Source organism: Panthera pardus, unplaced genomic scaffold, assembly GCF_024362965.1.
Source record: "Panthera pardus isolate Hobbes unplaced genomic scaffold, ASM2436296v1 HiC_scaffold_22, whole genome shotgun sequence".
Taxonomy (NCBI): Eukaryota; Metazoa; Chordata; class Mammalia; order Carnivora; family Felidae; genus Panthera; species Panthera pardus.
Genome location: NW_026526788.1, coordinates 60,034,447 through 60,046,846, shown reverse-complemented (window position 1 = coordinate 60,046,846; position 12,400 = coordinate 60,034,447). Strand labels below are relative to the sequence as shown.

The following is a 12,400-nucleotide window of genomic DNA, read 5'->3' as shown; positions in this document are numbered from 1 at the left end:
AGGTCTTTAGAACCACAGACACAGCCTGCCAGGCAATCAGTGGCACAAATCCTGGTCTGGCAGCTGTGTGGGGCCAAACAAAAGGCTGATCCTTGGAGTAGGATCTAAAATAATTCTAGAAGCCTTGGGTCACAGGATTGACAGGTGAGGGATAGTTTCTTCTAGGATAGCCTAAACAAAATATTGTTTGGCTTGAGCTCACTTAGCAGAACGTGTCTTCCTTAGAATGTCCTCCTTTCCTAGCCACTCTGGAGCAGACTGAAGGGAAAGCTGCCAATCTCATCTCCTTTGCCTTCTGGCTTTCATACACTCCTTCCTGCCCCCTTTCTCATGCCCACTGCAATCACCACCTCCAGCATTCTCTTTTCCCACCACAGGAAACTCCAGTGACCAGCTGGCCTGAGGTCTCCAATGACAAGCGTGTCTGCCAAGTCCAGGAAGGGGAGACAGTAACACTGACAAGAGAGCAGAGGGAAGAAGCACGGAGGGCAGCCGCTGGAGGCTGTGGAGAGAGATGACCTGCAGGTGGTGCTCAGGGTGAGGCTGGAAGTAGCCGGGCCTGGTTTTTGCTCAGGAAAAGTATGAAGCTAAGACTAGGGTATCTGGAGAGATGGATGCGCCTCTTCAGAACCTAGCTGGCACCCAGGATTTCTGCTCAGGATCCTGAATGCATCTGCTAAGCAAATCCCACTTTCTAGAAAAGATAAAGCGCCTTCTTGCCCTGAATCAAAGGTCTTTTTTTTTTTTTCCCTAGCTAGCTACAGCCAGAGCTAGTCTTTTCTTGTCTCCTTCCTTAGAAACAAAGACAGCTGTCTGTTTTCTATGTTCCTCACCCCTGCATATGGGCTAGCAACAGGGGAAAAGGAATTCAGGATCCTGAGTGACAAGACCAACTAAAAAGGAATCCAAAAGACACCATAAACAAATTCAGAGATAAACAACAGTCTGGATAAAATATTTGGGCTAGATTGGGAGAAAATATTTGTAATACTATGATAGATAATGGGGTGATATCCCCACTATATAAGCTCCTATAAATTAATAAGACAAACAAAAACAACTCAGTAAAATAACAGAAAAAGGAGAAGAGATTCAAATGTTTAACTTAAAAAAATAAAAACAATAAAATACTAGTTTTCACTCACCAAATTAGCACAGATGAATAGTGCTAATATTCAGTGCAGGTGTAAGGGTGGGGAAATGGAAACTCTCAAACATTACTGTTGGAAGTATAACTACTATAAGCTTTTGGGAAAGCAACCTGGTAGCACATATAAAAATGTAACTTGCGGGGTGCCCGGATGGCTCAATCGATTGAGCGTCCGACTTTGGCTCAGGTCATGATCTCACAGCTCGTGAGTTCGAGCCCCATGTCGGGCTCTGTGCTGACAGCTCAGAGCCTGGAGCCTGCTTCTGCTTCTGTGTCTCCCTCTCTCTCTGCTCCTAACCCGCTCACATTCTGTCTCTGTTTCTCTCAAAAATAAATAAACGTTAAAAAAAAATTAAAGTAAAAAAAAATGTACTATGCTCATGGCCTTTAATCCAAAAATTTCAAGCACAGGAATCTATCATACAAAGGAAAATTAATAAGTAAGGACATATGAATAAGGATGCTTATTTCAGCATTATTTGTAAGTGGCTCAAATTAGGAAACCTAAATATTAAATATTATTCAGTAAGAAAAAGATTGATATTATATCTATATTATAGAAATTATACACTTTTACTACGAAGAAAAAAATCTTACCAAGGGCTTGGGGGGAAGGGAAATGCTGTATTGTTCCTTAATGTTTAGAGTTTCTTTTGGGGTAAAAAAGTTTGGGAAACAGATAGTGGTGATGATTGTACAACACTGTGAATGTAATTAATGCCAATGAATCGTATACTTAAAAATGATAAAAATGGCAATTTTTACATTATATATATCTTATGACACTAAAAGAAGAATATATAAACTTCCAGTTATAAGATTTATAAGTTCTGGGGATGTAGTGTACAACATGATGACTACAGTTAATAATACTACATTGTGTATTTGAGGAGTGCCTGGATGGCTCAGTCAGAAGACAGCATGAGACTCTTGATCTTGGGGTTGTGAGCTTGAGCCCTATGTTAGGTATAGAGATTAAATAAATAAACTTAAAAAAACCTACATCGTATATTTGAAAGTTGCTAAGAGAGCAGACCTTAAAAATCCTCATTACAAGAAAATAAGTTGAAACTATATGAGGTGATGGATGTTAACTAGATTTATTGTGGTAATCATCTGTAACATATATTAAATCATTATGTTGTACACCTTAAATTAACACAATGTTGTATGTCAATTATATCTCAATAAAACTGGGGGGAAAAGAACAAATCAGATGGATAATTATATCATGTACATCTTTCTAAGTTAATAGTATTAAGTAAAAAAAGGAGAAAATGCATAGCACATAATCCTATTTTTTTTAAATGATACTTTATATATAGTTGTATACATGTAGAGAAAGGTATAGAAAGATTCAAATCAGTCTGTCAACATTATTTACCTAAGGAAGAAGGAGGAACATTAAGAAAAAGGAGAAACCATTAATTCTTTTAGTCACCTCTTTATTATCTTAAAATAAGCATGCACTGTATTTGAAAAATAATTTTAAAAATAAACCGAACCAAACCTCCAAGGGCACCATACCCTTAACTCCCTCCAAAGCACAAAGAAACCAGAGTCCCAAGGAAACGTTCCCTCCCTCCCCACACTGCACGACCTGAGTCAATTAGCATAATGAGTAACCAATAACCGTCCTATTTCTCTCCTTACAAGGAAACAGATGGCTGGGACAAACTTTTCCAGTGTCACCAGATCATTGCCTAAGGCCTGACCACCCCAGGCGAGGCAGGAAATGAAGTGCTGTGGTCATCCAACAAAGCCTGAGTTCTTACCTATGAGTGCATAGGACAGGAACTTGTTGACAGAGGTTAGCGCCAGTCCAGTGATAGGGCCAGTGGTATCTTCAGAGCGAATCACTTCCAGAAATGGACGGAGGAACACATTGGGCTCAATTTCTGAGAGTTCTGCAAGAAAACAAACAGAAATGAAATGATGCCATCTGACAAAAGCTAAACTCTAGAAAAAGGCCCTTCTTATCTGTGCCATGAGGCTAAAGTTCCTGGTTGCTGGGTCAATCTTCCTCCCTTTGGATTACCTTAAAGCAAATCACAGATGTATCATTTTATCTGTAAAATTTTTAGTTATGTAGCTCAAAGATTAAGAAGTTAAAAAAACCCACAGTATCATTATCATGCTTAAAAAATTAGCAACGGGGGTGCTTGGGTGGCTCAGTCAGTTAAGCATCCAACTTCGGCTCAGGTCAAAAATGATCTCACGGTTCTTGAGTTTGAACCCTGCATCAGGCTGTCTGCTGTCAGCACAGAGCCCACCTCAGATCCTCTGTCCCCCTCTCTCTCTGGCCCTCCCCACCCTCAAAAATAAATAAACGTTTAAAAAAATTTTTACGTTTATTTATTTTTGAGAGAGAGAGAGACAGAGTGCGAGTGGGGAGGGGCAGAGAGAGAGAGGGAGACACAGAATTCAAAACAGGCTCCAGGCTCCGGGCTCGCAGCACAGAGCCTGATGCAGGGCTTGAACTCAGGAACCGCGAGATCATGATCTAAGCCGAAGTCGGATGCTTAACTGACTGAGCCACCCAGGTGCCCCTAAAAATAAACTTTTAAAAAATTAGCAATAAAATAGTTAAGATGGTAAATTTTATCATATATATATATATATATGTATATGTATATACATATATATACATATATGTGTATATACATATACATATATATATATACACATATATATGTATATACATATATATATATTTTTTTTAACCACAATTTTAAAAATTAAAAGTAATTCTTTAATATCACCATTGTTGGATCAATTTTCCACGTCCATTTCACCACTCTCCCTAGTGACACACAGATAAACCTCATCTCAACTATAGCCAACATAACCAAAGAGGTTCTAGGATGAGCTATCTTTATGTCTTTTGCTGTTATGGTCAAGGTCACTTCTCATAGAGATAAAGAACGTAGCACATCCCAGGAAGGTGAGGGGAAACCCTAAGGTTTATAGTCCCTCGCCTGAAAAATAAGCCTAAAAAGAACAAAAGGCTGCACAGTCCCAACTCCTGGAGACAGCCTGTATTCTTGGAAAGTCCTATCCACTCTTTAGCTCCCTTTCTGCATAGAGTAAAGCAAAGGGCTAACTGCTCTGAGATGAAGGAGCAATTCATAATTTTTATTTTACAGATGAGAAAAATAAAGCTTAGATAAACTACATGATTGGCTCCAAATTACACAGCTGTTAAGAAGCAGAGCCGGGATTTGAACACGGTTTCAAAATCTGTGAAACCATTAGATATATTCTACCTAATTACCAGCACGTATTCCTGAATTTAGAAGGTTTCATTCCAGGTCTGAGAAGCTGCACTACACTGGACTAGCTCTCCACACTGCTGTATAGCGTCTGCATTTCTAGATTTGGCTGTGCTCCAGCCTTTGAGAGACCAGCTCCTTGAAAAGCTTCCTAAATTGCCCAGAAAGATTTAGGGACAAGATCAAGGCTGCCCACCTTTAGAGACAAAGAAAGCTGGGTTTTCTGAGCACGTTCATATTCATGCAAATGCAGGGAGCTTCCCACTCAATTCCTACCACTCCCCTCTTTGAGTAAACATTCTCCAGCCTGGCTGCTCCTCAGATTAATGCTTTAATTAATTGGCAGATTGGGTAGCATTTTCCAAGCCTGTATGTACAGTGATCACATCAGCTGTATAAAACCTGCTTCTTATCCCCCACCTACCCCCACCTAAAGATGTACAATTTGCAGGAAAAACCTGGAGAAAAAAAACCTTTGTGTGTGTGAGGTGGTAGAGGGTTGAACTATGCAAGGAATAGAAATACTAGAAAAAACGGAAATATATAAAATACTTTTTTAAAGCACATTAAAAAATGTAAAGTCATCTAGTCTTGCTGCTTTAGAAACATAATTATTACATATGATTTGTTCTGTCATTTTAAAAATATGGTTGGGGCACCCAGGCAGGTGAGCATCTGATTCTTGATTTCAGCTCAGGTCAAGATCTCACAGTTCATGAGATCGAGCCCCGTATCGGGCTCTGCACTGATAGCTCGGAGCCTGCTGGGGATTCTCACTCTCCCTCTCTTCCCATCCCCTGCTTGCACACTTACTCTCTCTCTCAAAATGAATAAATAACTTAAAAAAAAAAGGTCATGTTTAGTATATTTGAGATATAAAAGTCTAGATGGAAAAAATAATCTTTAATTGAGAAGTGGGGCAGGGAACAGATATTCTGAGCTTTCATCCAGTTGCTATAGCTGTACTTTCTAGAAAGACTAGGGAGATTTCACAGCCGTGGTTTGACACTTCCAGAGCCATGTACACCATTTTTTTTTTATTTGGTAAAATCGACTCTTTTTGGTATAGTGTTCTATAAATTTTAACATATGTATAGATTCCTGTAATCACTGTGAAGATGTGACAATTGGGATACAGTACGTGTTCTATACGAACTCCCTCTTATCTCTTTAAGTCACAACCTCCTTGCCACCCCAACCCTTCTCAACAACCATGGATGTATTCCCCCACACTGTGGTTTTATCAAGAAGGTCATAAAATGAAGTCATACAGTGTGTTACTTCTGAGACTGTCTTCTTTCACTCAGCATGATGCGTCTGAGATTCAGCTAAACTGTTGCACAGATCAATAGTTTGTTCCCTTTTTAACGTTGAGTGGTATTCCATTGCATGGATGTACCACAGTTTGTTTATCCTATCCATTCACTAGTTGAAGGACATTTATTTGGCTTCTCCAGTTTGAGGCGATTTTGAGTACAGCTGCTATAAACATTCACATACAGGTTTTTGTGTGAAGAACATCGGTTTGCATTTCTCTAGGATAAACACCCAGGAGTGGGATCTCTGGGTCAAAGGGTAAATGTATGTTCAGCTTTATAAGAAACTGCCAAACTGTTTTCCAGTCTCTGTGTGACTTTGCATTCCCACCAGCAGTGAGAATTCTGGTCTCTGCCCATCCTCTCCTGTACCTGGTATTTTCAGTATTTTTACTTAAGCCATCCTAGTAGGTAGGTAGTGGTATCTCCATGTGGTTTACATTTGCATTTCCCTAATGGCCAGTGACACTGAACCTCTTTTTCATGTGGTTATTTGCCATCCACGTATCCTTTTTGGTGGACATGTGTGTTCAAGTCTTTAGCCCATTTTTTAAAATGAATGATTTGTTTTCTTACTGTTGAATTTTTTTTTTAAGTTTATTTATTTATTTTGAGAGAGAGAGAGAAAGAGAGGGAGAGAGAATCCCAAGCAGGCTCCGCACCATCAACGCAGAGCCTGATACGGGGCTCAAACTCAAAAACCCCAAGATCGTGACCTGAGCTGAAATCAAGAGTCAGATGCTTAACCAACTGAACCACCCAGGAGACCCCTTACTGTTGAGTTTAGAAACTTCTTTTTTTTTTTTCTTCTAAGTTTTATTTATCTATTTTGAGAGAGAGAAACAGAGGCAGCACCAGTGGGGGAGGGGCAGAGAGAGGGATAGAGAGACTCCCAAGCAGGCTCTGCACCATCAGCACAGAGCTGATGAGGGGCTCAAACTCACGAGCCCCAAGATCAGACGTTTAACCAACTGAGCTACCCAGGAGCCCCCTTACTGTTGAGTTTACAGACTTCTTTATTCATTCTGGACTCAAGTCCTTTATTGGCAATACAGTGATTTACAGATGTTTTCTCCGAGACTGTAGCTTGTCTTTTCAATCTCTTAACGGTATCTCTCATAGAGCAGGCATTTTTAGTCTGGTGTATCCATTTTTTTCTTTCGTGCATTATGTTTTTGGTGTCATATCTAAGTACTCTTTGCCTAATCCCAGGCCACAGAGACTTTCCTATGTTTTCTTCTAAAAAATATACAGGTTTATGCTTTTTGTTTTACATCTGTGATCTACTTTGTGTTAATTTTTCTACAATGTGTGATGTTTCAATGGAGGTTCTATTTTGTTTTGCATATGGATGTCCAGTTGTTCCAACAACATTTCTTGAAAAGAAATTCTTGCTCCACTGAATTGTCTTTGCACCTTTGTCAATCATTAATTGGCCTTATTTTTGTGAGTATATTCTAGGTTCTCTATTCTGTTCCACTGATCTGTGTGTCTAACTCTCTGAAAGTACACTGTCTTGATTAACTTGATTCTAAGTCTTAAAATAAGGTAGTGATCCTTCCAACTTTACTATTTTTCAATACTGCTTTCAGCATTCTGGTTCCTTTGCCTTTCCATTTCAACATAAATTTGTCTGTATTTACAAAACAAATCTTGTTGGGAATTTGACAGGAATTGCACTGAGTCTATAGATCAGTTTAGGGAGAAATTACATCTTTACTAAGTTGTGCCTACCAATTCATGGACACGGTAGTCTCTGTTTATTTATATCTTCCTAATTTCTTTCATCAGTATAGTTTTTAGCATACAAATTCTATATATGTTGTTAGATTTATATGTAAGAATTTAGTTTTTATTTGGTATGTTTGTAAATGATATTGTGTTTTATTTTCAGATGTTTTAGTATTTAGAAATGGGACTGATTTTTTTGTTTTGTTTTGTTTTAAACCAGAACATGTATTATGTGACTGATCATTGAAATCCTTAAGATGAACTGGATACTGCAAAAGTTGCCCTCTTGGGCTTAGATGCCATTCTTTCACGGAATCCATGCCTGAATCTGCAGTATACAATTTTTAAGTGCCTCATTAGACCGTCCCAGTGGTATTTCATCTTTTAGCCTTGGCACTCCAGTTTTACTTTCTCTTCTGCTTGGCAGGATAGCCGTAACTGCCACAGGTTGACTTCTGAAGGTGGTAGGCCTTAGAGTCACAGCAGTGTCACAACATGTGTGTCTTATTGCAACACTTTCCAAACGATGATATTCCCTTCATCATCTCATTTCTGTGGCCAAGATCAAAGAGATGAAGTATGATTGATTTTTGTGTGCTGAACTTATATTCTGGGACCTTACTAAACTCACTTATTAGTTTTAGGATTTTGTTGTTGTAGATTCCTTGGGGTTTTCTACATAGACAATTATGTTATCTGTAAATAGTGAGTTTTATTTCTTCCTTTCTAATAATGTACATGCCTTTTTATTTCCTTTTCTTGTCTCACTGCACTGGCTGGGACTTCCAGTAGTGTGAAAATAAACATCTTTCTTTGTTGCCAATTTTAGGGTAAATGCATTCAGTGTTCCACTGTAAAGTATGATGTTAGTCATATGTTCACTACCAGGAGTGGATATTATATTTTATCAAAAGCCTCCTCTTCATCAATTGATATGATGAGTGGTTTTTCTTCTTTAGAATGTTAAGATGGTAGATTAATCGATTTTCAGATGTTAAATCATCCTTGCATTCCCAGGATTAAACCTTACTTAGCCTTGGTATATTATTCTTTTAATATATCGCTAGATTTTATTTGCAAATCTTCTGCTCCATAAGGTGAAAGAGCTCACTATGGCATGAGAGGCCTGGAGCAGTCAGGAGTGATACCATATAGAAGCTTGGACAAAGTCCCATAGAGAACTCTCTGGAGGCTCTGGATGTGGCTCACATAGTATATAATCCAGTCAACGGACAAGTGATCATTAGTCTCACTACTAACAATAGCCAGGCATACAACACCCAAGCTCATCTGTCAAATTAGGTAGCTGGAATCTATAACTGCTAAAATACATTCATTCTAGCACTTCTATTGTGTGAGTCAATGCTTATGGAGACTTAGTGATAGAAAACTAGAAGAGCTGGATTTTTTTTTTTTTTTAAGATTTTATTTTTAGGTAATATCTACACCCATTGTGGGACTCAAACTCACAACCTGAGATCAAGAGCTGCATGCTCCACAGCCAGGTGCCCCAAAGCTAGACTTTTTAATGAGCCTACCAGGAACCTTCATTATCACCCTCACTCCCATACCCCTCCAAAAAAAAGAGAATCGTGATATATACAATTAACTTTCCCAAGAGTTTGGTCTAGGCAGAATCAGTTTTGCTCTCTAGGTTCAACTGCTGATTGCTAGGAGCATCAGAGACATTCTAACAAGAATACCCCCTGCAGCTTTTGGTGGGGTGGGGGTGGGGGGGAGGTGGGGATGGTGGGAGATTGTGCTTCTAGCAGGGCACCACTTGTAAGGTCCTTCCCTTCCTTCCTTCCTTCCTCCCTTCCTCCCTCCCTCCCTTCTTTCCTTCCTCCCTCCCTCCTTCCCTTTTTCTTTCTTTCTTCCTTTCTTCCTTTCTTTTTTTTCTTTCTTTCTTAATAAACACTGTTTTTTTTTTATGTTTATTTATTTATTTTTAGAGAGAGGTACAGCATGAGCAGAGGAGGGGCAGAGAAAGAGAGAGAGACAAAGAATCCCAAGCAGGCTCCCCACCATCAACACAGAGCCCGACATAGGGCCCAAACCCACAAACTGCGAGATCATGACCTGAGCCAAAATTAAGAGCTGGATGCTTAACTGACTGAGCCACCCAGCTGCCCCAAGATATTTCTGATTATTTTTTCTTTTTAAAATTAAAAAAAAAAAGTTTATATTTATTTTTGAAGGAGAGACAGAGCGTGAGCAGGTGAGGGGCAGAGAGAGAGGGAGACACAGAATCTGAAGCAGGCTCCAGGCTCCAAGCTGTCAGCACAGAGCCCGACACGGGGCTTGAACCCATGAACCATGAAATCATGACCTGAGCCGAAGTCCTACGCCCAAAGGACTGAGCCACCCAGGTGCCCCAGGCATTTCTGATTTAAGAGGTACCTCTTTGTAAACACATTAGTAAACACATTTAAAAAAAACAAAACTGGAATTTCAATTCATAATCCTGTTAAGATGTTCAGATGGTCCTCTAAAACAGTGCTTCTCAAACTGTCTGTGGTTAAGGGCCAATTTTTTCCCCCTTTATATCAATCCATTGCAGATCCATTGTTTTATAAACTATAATAAAACGAACTGCTAGAGAAGGAAATTTAAAAAACAAAGACATAATACAATATAAGCTCTATTTTATTATTATAACATATATAAAATTGTCAATATATATAAACTGTCAAGATGTTATAAAAGTTTCTAAGTGTTTTCCCTCAATTTCTGTACACATCCCACCACGTACCAAGCAGCAGTTTGTGAACCTAAAATGGTTTACAGATTATACTTTGAGTAAAAGTGCTCTACAAAAATAAACCCTAATTTTCAACTGGCCTTTCTAGAAAATGCTCCAAATCCTAGGTATTACAGCTAAGATAGGCCCTAAAAATAATTTATGAATGAGAGATTTAAGATTTAGAAAGGTTAAGTAATTTGTACAGGCTACAAAGCAAGTTAGTGTTGGAACCGAGACTAGAAGTTGAGGGCGCTATGTAAAAACATGAACTTCTGAGCAGGATCCAAATTCTAGTTCTGCAACTTAATGGCTGTGTGATAGATACTAAATTTTCAAAGACTGTATTTTATTAGGTGTTAAAATAGGTGTTAGAGAATTAAAATAAGTTATATTTAAAAACAAATAACAGCAGCTAACATTTATTGAGCATATACTATGTGTCAGGCACTGTGCTCGGTAATTTACACATATTATCTCATGTAATACATGTAAAATATGTTGTACAATGCATGGAATAAAGTGTAGTGAATATAACTAAGATATTATTATTCTAGTTTTTTAGTTCTGGAGTCCCAGTCCAGGAGTCTTTTTTTTTTTTTTTTTTTAATTTTTTTTTTTAATGTTTATTTATTTTTGAGACAGAGAGAGACAGAGCATGAATGGGGGAGGGGCAGAGAGAGAGAGAGAGACACAGAATCGGAAGCAGGCTCCAGGCTCTGAGCCATCAGCCCAGAGCCTGACGCGGGGCTCGAACTCACGAACCGTGAGATCATGACCTGAGCTGAAGTCGGACGCTCAACCGACTGAGCCCCCCAGGCGCCCCCCAGTCCAGGATTCTTAATACTCTAAGTTACTGTAAGTTCAGTTTATTTCTTAAGATTTAAGCAAATATCAAAAACTTCAAAGGCAGGCCTTCTATCTTTGATTACTAAAGCTTAAAAGGGATAAAAATGAAGGATAGATGCCAAGATAACTAGTAGTTATTATTTACGTAGGGTGCAATTTGGGATAGCTCTTCTAATTTCTGAGGGTTTCAGCTTTTTCCAAGGTATGCACAGTTATCATAGAAAGGAAGAGGCTTCCCTTTTTAAACAAATGACTGAAACATTCATCCTCTTTTTAGAAGAGATAAAAATAACAATATTAATAGCAGGTACTATTTATATTACCTTGTGCCATGCCATGTGCTAAGCACCTTATATACCTTTTCTCTTTGTAATTATCCCCATTTTGAAGATGAAAATGAGACTTAGGAAGTGATCTACTCTTCAGCTAAGACTGTACAACCAGCAAGTGGTGTAAATGGGAATCAAATCCAGGTTCATGTGACTCCAAAATCTGTGCCCCTAGCTATTTAACTCCACTGCTTCCTATGAAGCCAGAACAGAAAAGTTTCTGGTGTTCTGCCGCCTGGCTCAGTCTGCCCTGGGAATGAGATTCAATTGTCTAGATCTTCTTCAGAAGAGTGAGAAAAGCTGCCTGAGTCCTTCAGGGGAAAGGTGCCATGATGCTGCTCATAGTAAGCAGGCTGATTAATTTCACAACCAAGGAGACATCTGATACCACTGCCAAGCAGCCAAAATTCCCGCCCTGGAAAGTTGTCAACTTCAAGGCACAAACAGTCCAGTAAACAGAGAGTGCAGATCAGGTAGAGGGGTACTCTGAAGGTGACTGGTTCATGTTCCAAGATGGGAAGGGAAAAAAAGGAATGATTACAAGGAGGGGAAATTCAACTCCCTATTGAAGAAAGAACACTTGGGATCCTTCTAGGACTAAGCCACCTGCTTCTAAAACCAAATCTGAGACCTACTTCTGGCTAGTCAGTGCTGAATAAGAACAATTACAACAAGAATTATTAAACTATTTCTGGAGAAGCTCATGAACCACTTCAACACAAAGCAAAGTGAAACCCTTTAGAGATGTCTTGGTGGTACTCTGCTCACACTCTGTTCAACAGCAGTAAGCAGGGAGCTCAACTCCATATATAATGATATTAAAACAGAGAAGTCTCAGTTTGGCCCAATAGCAATTTGAGAGTCTACAGATGTCCCCAAGTCTCTTGTCTTTTCAGATGATGAGGTGACCTGTCCAAAAGGGAATGAATCCTGACACTGTTTTCTCTTTTTACGTGAGAGCTTGCCATCCTCTCTGATAATCTATGTCAAAGGTCTCAACAGTGGCATCAAGT

The 12,400-nt window shown here is 39.1% G+C and overlaps 1 protein-coding gene and 1 pseudogene across 12 annotated transcripts in view; both read right to left on the bottom strand.

The window, feature by feature from the left end:
• The window catches only part of GBF1 (golgi brefeldin A resistant guanine nucleotide exchange factor 1), a 119,666-nt gene that overhangs the window by 29,829 nt on the left and 77,437 nt on the right, over window positions 1–12,400 (bottom strand). For all 12 annotated transcript variants that reach the window (XM_053909867.1, XM_053909866.1, XM_053909869.1 and 9 more), the window contains one exon: window positions 2,926–3,057. In XM_053909867.1, the coding sequence (XP_053765842.1) occupies window positions 2,926–3,057 (132 nt within the window). The remainder of the gene's footprint in view (window positions 1–2,925; window positions 3,058–12,400) is intronic.
• Window positions 6,608–10,824, bottom strand: LOC109272816 (60S ribosomal protein L37-like; annotated as a pseudogene).